Source organism: Micropterus dolomieu, linkage group LG03 (assembly GCF_021292245.1).
Source record: "Micropterus dolomieu isolate WLL.071019.BEF.003 ecotype Adirondacks linkage group LG03, ASM2129224v1, whole genome shotgun sequence".
NCBI classification, from domain to species: Eukaryota; Metazoa; Chordata; class Actinopteri; order Centrarchiformes; family Centrarchidae; genus Micropterus; species Micropterus dolomieu.
Window position 1 is genome coordinate 31,412,796 of NC_060152.1, and position 11,705 is coordinate 31,424,500.

Sequence of the window (11,705 nt, forward strand, 5' to 3'; positions counted from 1 at the left end):
ACCGAGACCATTTTACACGCCTTCATCTCTTCACGCCTGGATTATTGCAACAGCCTTTTCACCTGTTTAACCCAAAAATCTATTGATCGACTCCAGACTGTCCAGAACTCAGCTGCCAGGCTTTTAACCAGAACAAAGAAATATGACCACATTACTCCTATTTTAGCTTCATTACACTGGCTCCCAGTATGTTTTAGAATTGACTTTAAAATTCTATTGATCACTTTTAAATCTCTTCATGGCCTCTCGCCTTGTTATATTTCTGAACTTTTAGTCCCATACGCACCAGCATGTACCTTGAGATCCTCGGGCAGAGGTCTGTTGTCTGTTCCAGAGTCTCGACTGAAAACTAAAGGGGACAGAGCGTTTGCTGTCAGGGCCCCGAGGCTCTGGAACAGCCTGCCCGAGGAAATCAGGTCGGCTGAGTCAGTGAACATACTTTTATAGGAGAGCCTTTCCCGATCTTATTTGACTTTATTTTATCCCTTTTATTTTATTGTATTTTACTAATTTTATATTAATTTTTCATGCTCTTATCTTGTTTTGTTTTTTTTTTGTATTATTCTTTACACTTGTTAAAGCACTTTGTAACTTGTTTTTGAAAAGTGCTCTACAAATAAGGATTATTATTATTATTATTACATAATCAACCCCATCACTCACTCCCTCGACTCACCGGCACGCACGCACACTCACACGGCTTTAAAAAGGAACATACCTGTATAGAACATACACACGTATTTCTACATTTCTAAACATTACGTGCACGTCCAGCTATCAAGCACAGACAGGTACTTTATTGTTTCCAACGTACTTAGCAAATATTACTCTGACAGTTAAAACTTAGAAATGAGGTCTAACAGTACCCTCAAACGATACTGCAAACGCAGCATTGTTGATTACATATTTTACTATTGTTCAAAACATCTCAACTTCTTATTTTAAAAAGCCCTCTGCTTTGTCATTGAAACATTCAGTATTGGAATCCTTTAGTTCCTTGATGGCATACATGTATATTCACTCCAAATGCAACTCCTTTTCTTTTAATGTTACTATGCTTTACCTTGTGTGTATGTGCTGAATGGATCTAACCATCACATATCATGGATTCATCAGCCCTCTTCATTAATAGGCTTGGCCCTGAAAAAATGAAATTGACCTAAGCTATGCTGAACTTATAGGAACTTTTAGCGACCAGTATACTGTCCATTTCAGTGCGTAGTTCTGGGTAGGAAGTGTATGTCCATGGCAGTTCCAGAGCTGGCCCACAAGTGTGCGCGACTGGTCGCCGTGCCAATCCATCTACTGGTGTGAACAGGACCTCAATCTTGTTGACACAGATAATATCTGACCCTGTGACAAACCTTTACATCCTTCTCAGTCCTGCATCATCCAGTCCTCTGATGTACTGTTGCAGAAAACGAAAGCTCTGGTTCTCTGCTTGCGTTGCAGGAGATGCATCCAGCAACTTCAAAAGCTTCCTTGTTGTTGGCTTTTTATCTTCATACATTTGCAGGACATGCTGTGGGCTCACAAATGCTTCTTTTAGGAAGTGGCTAGCAATTAATGACATTTTTTCTGCTGCATATCTTGGTTTTTGGATCAACTGCTTATGTGCCACTTTTAGAAGGATGCCTTTCAAATTGTCTCGAGTTGGAAGTACTGTTACATCCAAGCGGTCCAAAAGATCAAGTAGTTCATCCCTGTCCTCATCTAAAAGATCTTCTTTTAAGGCAGTGGTAATCAGATCCCTATCTGACTGACTTATGTACAGGAGAAGACTTTCAAACAGCATATCATCTGAGACTTCTTTCTCACTAAAAATAAGTGCCACTGTGAAAACAGGGGCAAGCCGACACAGAAAGTATCCATGATCTTGAAATCCCTTGAGTAGAATTCGGCCAATGGCTTTCCACTCTTCTTCCTGCCATTTAGGAGAAAGTGATGGAACCCTCAGGTCCTCCCCTTCAGCTGTGTGGTCCTTAAACTCAGTCCAAAATGTAGCATAAACATCCCTTGTGACACCATCTGCGTCAGCTCCTTTTTCATCTATGTAGGTGTATTTTAGGGGGTGTTTGAGGAGTGCTGGATCCTTGAACTGGTTAATCATCTCCTCCAGAAGATTGACCCTGTGAAGCTTTATTGTGACACACACAACATCATATGAAGCAGTAGAACTCCTTGACTCATCACCAACAGATGTTGTGTCTGGAGTTATGGGTGCTGTGCTTGTTGGGGGAAGCGTGATGACCAGCTCATCTCCTTCAAACTGTAGGCTGGGTTGATATATCAAAGTGTCCTCCATCTGACTAGCCATGGGTTCTCCAAGGAAGGGGCCAAACATCACCTCAGATGTGTCTGATAATGCATCTGCATCAACATCCTTTAAATCTTGTGACAATATGACAACAGTTTGAGTAAATTGTTCATCTTCTTCATGTGTGTCTCTCAATTGTTCATCATTGTTTAAATCAGATGTATCACCATCCTCATCTGTCAGGCTCTTGGTGCACAGGTAAAGTCTTAACACTCCCATTCAAGTACCGTGTACAGTTCCCCAACTGTGATATCTTCATCAAACACAGCTTCCTCCTGATAGTCTAATATGTCGTGACTGAATGTCTCAAATCTTCCAAATTTACTTTTCCCGTTTGGGAAGAAAAGGTCTTTAGCGCACTGTGATATGTCAGCTTTTTTTGATTCTTTGGGTAAATCAAGGGTCCTTGTTCCCACCTCCTCTGCGTTTTCTTACTTGTTTACCTTCATGAATCCACCCCAACTCAACTTTTCTGGTCTTTTTTTCGGCCCATTTGTTGTTTGTTGCATGATTTCTTTTCCGCTTTGGAGCAACAAAAGTCACCTCTTGGTCAGTGTTCTTATCATTGTTTCCATCAATGCCCATCTTTTTCTTTAGTTTTTCAAGCAGGGAATGTTTTCTGGATTCTTTTGTACTTGTACCTTTATTTTCCAAACAGAACCGTCAAGACTGGCAACACCTGGATCATCCTCCAACCACACCCACATGCATGTTCTCACACACACAAGAGGAGAAACAGAGGTGCACTTTGTAACTCTGTTTAAAAAGTGCAAATTGTTTTATTAATTGCACTTGCACAAACATGTCACTGTACAATAAGAACCTAGTTGCAGTCATCTACAACATTCACAGCCCAAATTGTTTTATATCTATATTTGACATCATAATGATTCATTTAAAATACTCACATAATTTATTATTGATATATTGCTGACACATGAAAACTGTATTGTTTACACATGATGTGGGCATAAAAAATATTGTTCACCCAAGACGCATGTGTAACGTTGGCTACAATGTGCTACTAAAGTGTGCCGGTGGGCAACGTTTAAAAATTCTTGGGCACGGATTGTGAATGCGCACAGATTTGGAAGCCGGTGTTGTGCCGAGTTTTGCCTGCCTGCCGAGAATTGCATGCACCTCCAAATAACACTGTAATATTCTTTGTGGAATTCTTGGCAGGCAGGCAGAATTCGGCAGGTTTTTACACATGGCTCCTTTTTCTCAACTGACCCCATAGGGGCTCAGTAATAATGTTAACCCCAACCGCGGAGGGTAACATAACTAAACGTAACGTTACCGCTACGGCGGCGGGGGGCACACTGTAATGCCACTGTAACTGCCTACTGCCTACTTTCACTCTGGCCATGCAGTAAATCTCAACACTACGCAGCCGATGAATAGCTATATTGGGTAACGTTAACGTTAACATGCGGGACTGTGTTACCCACGGCTGGCTGGCTAGCTTGAAGTTAGCTAACATGCTATGCATAATATATTGGTAGGTCCAAGGAAGAAAGGCAAGGAAATACAGGTCTTACATTTAATGAGCTACTTAAAAAATACACTCAAATGTTACTTACATGTTCTTGTTCCATGCGTGAGAGGGACTCTTCTGATAAACCGCGATTTCGTAGAAATTTCAACAGTGGGGTATCCGTGTTGAGGGCCATTGTCATGTCAGTTCATCATGGGAAATCCACCTCCACCCACATTATAACGAACAGTTTAAAGATAAATATATATTGATATAACAAGGAACTGTTCTTGTAATAATGTGATAAGTTTTTATGTTGTAATAACGTAAAAAAACATATTGTTATAACAATAAACTTATCATGTTATAACGTGAAAAGTTTCGCATTATAACGTGATAAATAGTATGTGATTTGTCATAATAACGTGAAAATATCTTGTTATAACATGAAAATATCTTGTCATAACGTGAAAAATATGTTGTTATAACAACAAACTTTTCATGTTATAACATGATACTGATCTGTTTTTCTCTTTCTGCCATGGCAGCAAGACGCTTGCGTACTTTGGAGACTGCAGTCTTTGTTTACACAAAGTTCAGGACGGTCCTGGATTTTGTCACTTAGGCGTGAAGGGGTATCCCTTTGATGGGGTAATGAAACACAGAACAAGGTCAGTTGCCACGGTTACATGTGTGTGTGTGTGTGTGTGTGTGTGTGTGTGTGTGTGGGGGGGGGGGCGTTTATGATTTCCTGCCCCCCTCCAAGGAGAGTTCTGATAGGCTGTTCAGGGAAATGCTAATAGCTGGTTAATGTCCCTTTTGTCAGTTTAACAGTCAGGCACCGCGTTATCAGCTTCGGAATCAAAAGGTGCCAGTTTTACGATCAACTGCTCAGGAATAGCACTTAGAGAAAGTGACCTCCACCCCCATTCTGTTGGAGTCTCTTCAGCAGTCTGTTGAAAGTTGATCTTTAACCCCCCTACTCCTCTCTGGGAGAGGAAAAGAGGAATTTGGAGTAGCTCCAAATTTATTTAATATAAAATGCACAAATCCACACTGCTGTCCCACTACAAGTGTGACCACTGTCTGATCCACTGGTCAAACTGGAAACATGGTCGACAGAAAACCCTGATCCTATGACAGAGACTCAGTCAGACGAGGACACTGTGAAACTTAAGACAGTTAACTGAGCTGTGTTCCAGTAAATCTCCACCTCTTCCTGTACACAGATATACACCGAGGACAGCACATGATGATCAGAGCAGAGAGCAGGCGGACGGCCAGAGAAATGGTCTACCTGGAGATGGATCACCTGTTGGTGCTGCTGCTGCTGCTGCTGCTGCTGCTGTGGAGCTCAGGTAGGACTTTAAACAGCATGTGTTTTTCATTCAATTCAGATCTCTTTATTGGATCTGGGAGAAAATCAATATGAAAGGCTGTTTAGGGTGAAAACACTGAAACAGCTGCACAGTATTTAGGTGCCCTGGAGATATTTAGAAATATAGGAGGAGAGGAATTCAGCTGAAGAACCACAGATTCAAACGAACATTAAAGTAAATGGCACCTCACGCTCCTTTATTATGCTCACTAGCTTCACTCATGGAGCTGAAGGTGGGGGGTAGACTGGATAAGATCAGCTAGTGCCCTGCTCTAACTGTGGATCAGCTAAAAACAGGATGTTAAGTTTGAGCCTGATGATAAAATCACTGATTGAAAAGATAAAACGTGGAGTTGTGTGGGAGTCATGTGCCTTGTAGTGACTGTGTATCCAGGCAACCACATGCACATTTAGTCACGTGCTCACAGATTCAGGATCAATATTTAATTCAACATCAGGAGAGGAATTTACAGCACGCGTCACATTTCATTTCTGCGCTTCAGCTTCAAATATTTCATATACGTCCTATATTTGTCTGCTTCTTCACATGAAACCTCCTAAACTTCACTTTATGATCCATAATATGCAACGATCTGCTGGCTCATGAAATACGATCGACTCTTTCAAGACTCGTACCTGAACACACATGTTCTGACCAGATTATTATACATTCATTGTTCTGATAAAATAGCCGACCTGCTCCTGTTACACTGCACATCGAGCTCTTAAATTCTAAACTTGATATTTAAACATGAAACTCAAGAAGTGTACTGAGGTCTGACACTGTCCCATCATGAAGGAGCATAAAAACAACATCCACTGTCTGTTGACACGCTCTCACAACGCACATCAATTTAGTGAAAAACGACTGATAACATGTAGAACTGATAACATGAACCTGCGGCGTGAATCGGCTCCGCCCAGCTGATGCGGCACCAGCGTACGCCATGATGTCATTTCAATTCAGTCCAGACATGAGGGACAGACAACAATAATAAGTCCTCAGAACGAAGACAATATCTTCCTGTGCCTTTCTTTTGGATGTAGATTTGTAGGTCTGGGCGAAGTAAACTAAGAACAGCCTTGTAAATAAGAATGTGTCAGTGACTAACAATGCAGACCGACCAACCCGATCACAAGGAGCAATGATGAGTAAGGGCTCTAAAGTTTGTGATGAACCTCGGAGCGAGGAGAATCATCAGTTTGACAGATGAGGTACGTTTGTTCTCTCATAATTTGATTTAATGATGCCTTGCAATCATTTCTTCAATGTTTGATTTTACATTTCTCTAATTAGCCAATCACTGAATAGCATTTATTTCTCTTTGTCTTGTTTTAGGGTAAAAGGAGGAATCTAATGGTCACAGTGTAATGTGAAAGAAATAAAAACTGACTTGACCTTTTGTGCTTTATGAACATATTGCGTATCCACACTGAACAAAATTAAAATACACATTACAAACTGCATATTTTGGCGTGGCCTTTTATTGTGGCCAGCCTAAGGCACACCTATCTGATCAGCATCTTGCTATGCCAGACATGTGAGGTGGATGAATTATCTCGGCAAAGGAAGTGCTCACTAACCCAGATTTTGACAGATTTGTGAACAATATTTGAGAGAAATAGGCCTTTTGTGTATATAGAGAAAGTCTTAGATCTTTGAGTTCAGCTCATGATGAATGGGGGCAAAAACAAAACGGTTGCCTTTATAATTTTAGTAAGTATAAAAGTAGTGTATTGCACACTTTTAATTTAAATGCACTGCTATAAACACAAAAGTGCAATAACATTTGGTTTGCAAACACTTTAAACAAATGATCTTTTTCCCAGCAGTATTTCCTTTACACAGTAGCAATGAAATATTTCTTGTAAATCTCAACTTAAACATTAATGTATGTAATCAAATCATATATTAAACCAAAGCTGTTTGCCACTGCCACTTTTATCTAGCTTGGTAAAACAAGTTAGAGTCCATCAGAGAAAGTTAGAGAACATCAGAACAGGCTCCTTCTGAGCAGAAGGTGAACAGATATAAATCTGTTTTCAGGTATCAGCAGAAACAGTCTGTGTTCAGCAGCAAGTGTCCCTGTTAGAGTAAGCTGAAGTGCTCGCCACACGCACACGCCCGCCCGCTGCCGAAGCTGCATTATCTTGAACTTTTTGTACGCGACGGGCAGCATGAATCATTGGAAGAGAGACTGATCCTCGCTGTTTGGGAGTTTCTAGAATGTGTTACTGTTTACTGAACAGGACATCAGAAGGAGGGAATTCACATGGCAGATCATCCCCGCAAAACTAGATGAAGGCCTATCAGGTAAAGTTTACTTAAATAGCCTACAGCTGTGTAGCGCACAAGAACAGTTTCCATGGTTACGCTCCATAGAGCGCCGTTTTCTCTACGTTGTGATTTTAAGAACGTTCCTCATACCGACATCTTCCCCAACACTAACCAGCATGCAGTGTGTAGCTCTCCACCTCACTGAAGCCTAACTCTGCTGCTCATTTGGGTGGCTGATTTGCAGGCTGATCAACACGTGGGTGTCGATGAGGGGCCCAATTTGGAAAATTTTGTCCCCCTGTCCATTATTCCTAAGGGCGGGCCTGCTGAACAAGTACAGGGGCCTCATGTATAAACGCTGCCTACGCACAAAAAGGTTACGTGGTTTTCACGCACACGTGGGATGTATAAAAATGAATGTGATGTGAGAATGTGCGGGCCAAGGCGCAAACTTTTGTCTGGCTCTTTCAGTGAACTCCAAAGGGCCAAAACTCACCGAATGTTTCAAAATAGCGTTTCCACTCCTGTTACTGTTCGTATGTCAATGAAGTAGTCGATCAAAAACCTACTTCTGTCCGTTAATACACAATAACAGTTTGATCATGTATGCTTCATCAGTTAGCTTCAGACTTAAACTCGGCTAACTAATGAAATTATCATCATCGTAAAAATCCAAGATAACATCAGATATCATTAAAGAATTGTAGGAGAGAGTGTCAGTAGTTTTTAATTATATCCTCCTGTGCATATTTAGTTTGTGTGTAAAAACGCTGCAGTGAACAGACTGTGCTGTCAGGAGCACAAACAGATCTGCATTCTCACCTCAACTCACCCGGAACATCTTCACCGCCCGCACATATGGACTGTGTAGATTAAAAATGTGTTGAAATAAAGCAGGACAGCTCTCACTGTCCCTAGAGCTCTTGGATCTGTGTGCTGATCTGGGTCCAGCATTAGACAGACCAACCTGAAGGATCCGTGCCATCCCGGTACAAATACAAGTAGCTATAACCACTGTTCCTGTTTCTGGCAGCAGCTGTTAGCAGCGGGAGCCGACAGGTGTGTGTCTGATGGGATCAACTATATATAACTTTTACCTTTCTACCTAAAGTCTTTGTTTAGAATAATATCATTCTGTTAAACTCTCTGAATCTTCTTTTGTTTGTGAACAAGCTGCATTAAACCATCTGTGCTTTCTAACTTCCACCTCACAAACAAAGATTTCTGTATCAGAAAACACGTCAGACCATGTTTTCTTTATTTCAGCCAGTACGAGTCTCTGAGCTGCACTGACTGTTACTGTAACACTAACGCCACTCCGTCGTTTTGCGTTTGTTGCTGGTCAAAGAGTTCAAACCATCAGATTAAATATTTCTCCTCTCCTTCACTTCACTGATCAGCACCTCGATCTTGCACTTAGTGAAACTTCTCTTTTTCACCTGTTCTGCTGCAGCTGTTGTTATTTGGACCTTGGGAGGTGACGCTGGCGTGTTTCTGGTTATTTGCATTGTCATTTATGGAAGGAGCCAAGGCGGGGTATGTGGCTCGTGCATATGCGCTCAGTTTAAAGTTCATTGGGATGTATAAAGGAAAGGTGTGTGCCTGGTTTATACATGTGGAGATTTCTCTCTCTCTCTTCTATCTTTCAGCATAAAAGCTGCGCAGTCTTTTCTACATGAGGCCCCTGGTCAGGCAAGTCACAGTTTGGGGCTAACTACCAACATGTCATGTGTTCAGTCAGTCAGAGTGCTAAAATGGTTACAGATGCTCATTCAGATACTCAATGTTTGTAAAAATATAATCAAAAACTATAAAACAGAGCAGTGTGTGTGCAGGAAAATCACAGCCCTCACCTTTAACTCTCCCTGCCTCAGCTTCCCCTGTGCTGGACCCTCTGTTTTTACTGTAGAGCTACACATGCATGAGAAGAGCATCAGTAATAAATATGAGCAACAATAATCCATTTTCTAATTCTATCTAAGCATAACATGATTGCCTACCCAGCCCTGCACACTGTCGCTGTCACTGTTCCACCACTGAAAGGTGAATTTGGAACATGTTGTTCCAACATTTCAGTTCTTTTTAATTCTTATTTTTCTGGCACCGCACATTTCTCTGTCCTCTTTCTTTCTTTCTGCCATATTTACCATCTCTGTTGTCACACAAACCTGATTGAAAGTAAACTGCTATGATCGACGTCGTTTAACCAATCAGATTTAAGCAAAAACGAGGATCAGTGTAAGTTGGGAGGGGCTGCTCGTACCCCCCCTCACTATTGAAGGTATTAGGTTGGCCCGGGTCAGACAGCGTTCAGCTGAAATGGTCCGGCCGTTGGTGAGTCTTCCTGAACTTCCCGATGGCCAGTCTGCCCCTGTACAGAAGCCACTTAGCTGTTTAGGAACAAGATTGCCTGATGGCATGATGGCAGGTCTCCCTCCAGTACAAAGATGTGATGACTTTGTTTAGACACTGATGATCCCGAGTGGATGGATCCTACTGACTTTGGTTGTTGTTTGTAGGCATCAGGTCATAAAACAAATTCCCTTGGATCTGTGTTTAGTTCTCGCTGTACCGTCCTGCAGCTCCCTGCTGTGCTTTTTATACTGCCATAAGTCTTCACATCAACACAGATATCTCTTAGTACTTTGAATAAGTTAATGTTCTACAATTAATAATAAAGCATATTGTAAGGATAAAAAAAGAAATCTGGTTTGCAGTGCTGTACTGAAATTGGATTGTAGTTTAAAAAAAGGTGCACAAATGTGTTTTTGTATAAAGTAAATTAAGCAGAACTAATTGAAACTCAGTATCCTGTAAATGGAAGTACTGTAAATGAAAATACTGTAATGAAACCGTCATTTAATTCATGGTAATTATACAGTTCTGTAAATCTACAGCAATCTTTGGAGGGGTTTGTTTTTTGACCCGCCGACTGGATGAGCAATAATCGAACAGCGTTTCCACCACCTGCTTCTGTTTACGGTTTCTGGAGAGTTTGATTTTTGCCTTTGTGAACACAAACTGGACCAGCTGGAGAACTGATCAACCTCACATTGGTTGGATTCAGGACTCGGACTTGGACAGTAGCATCATATATCATCATGTAACACGTCGTTTCTTCAGCTGGGAGTCAGGGGGTGGGACCTGATTCTTGTTGCTGTAGAATAATTTCCATCTATGGCGATGCTGATTGAGACACAGTTTGTGATGTTGCACTGTGAATAAAGTGAAGCTAAGCGAGCATACTGAATGCTGAACTTTTCCTTTAACTCTGTATAAACCAGTCTGCTGGCTTCTGTTCTGTGTATTCACATGTTCATCTCACCTACAATAAACTGGTGAAATGACTCCAGAGGGAGTTCACTGAGATGTTTCTGAGCTGATAGAATGTTTTTTCTGTCCACGGCTGTGCTCCAATAACAGGACTCCAGGCTGAAGGAAATCACACCTCAACAGGTAAAGAGAGAAAGAAAAGAGAAGGAAAGAATCACAGAAGCAGAATCAGCAGTCAAGATTTAGTTCTCTTCTCTTGAATTCACTTCTTTACTGATGACTCTCTTGTTTCTGTTCAGAGCCTGATAATGTCAGGTTGGTGGGAGGAGCCAGTCGCTGTGCAGGAACACTGGAGGTGAAACAGGTAGAATGGAGACCAGTGAGTGACCCTTACTCTGACTGGACCCTGAAGACAGCAGCTGTTGTCTGTAGAGAGCTGGACTGTGGCTCTGCTGTTTCTGTAGAAGAGAGAAAGGAGTCCTCATACAGACCTGTGTGGAGGATCAGCTCTGACTGTGTTCAGTCTAGATCTTTTCTGAAGGAGTGTACAAGATCATTTTCCTCTTCCTCCATCCTGGATCTCACCTGTTCAGGTAAGCCCATCAGTGACATCATCTATGACATCATCTCTGACAGTAATGTACCCAGGTTGACACACACTCAGCAGCTAGAATGGCAGCAGACTGTCTCTGGCAGCCATGACGGAGTCTGATGAGCTGCTGCCTCAGTAGGAGCTGAACGCACCAAGATATATACAGTGGGTACGGAAAGTATTCAGACCCCTTTCAATTTCTCACTCTTTGTTTCATTGCAGCCATTTTCCAAAAATCAAAAAAGTTCATTTTATTTCTCAGTAATGTACACTCAGCACCCCATCTTGACAGAAAAAAACAGAAATGTAGAAATTTTTACAAATTTATTAAAAAAGAAAAACTGAAATATCACATGGTCATAAGTATTCAGACCCTTTGCTCAGTATTTA

At 41.5% G+C, this 11,705-nt stretch overlaps 1 protein-coding gene across 1 annotated transcript in view; it reads left to right on the top strand.

The window, feature by feature from the left end:
* The first annotated feature begins 5,046 nt into the window (after positions 1 to 5,046).
* The window catches only part of LOC123968626 (scavenger receptor cysteine-rich type 1 protein M160-like), a 33,659-nt gene continuing 27,000 nt past the window's right edge, over positions 5,047 to 11,705 (top strand). Inside the window, exons 1-2 of the mRNA XM_046045493.1 lie at positions 5,047 to 5,152; positions 11,029 to 11,316. Coding sequence (XP_045901449.1) covers positions 5,047 to 5,152; positions 11,029 to 11,316 — 394 coding nt within the window. The remainder of the gene's footprint in view (positions 5,153 to 11,028; positions 11,317 to 11,705) is intronic.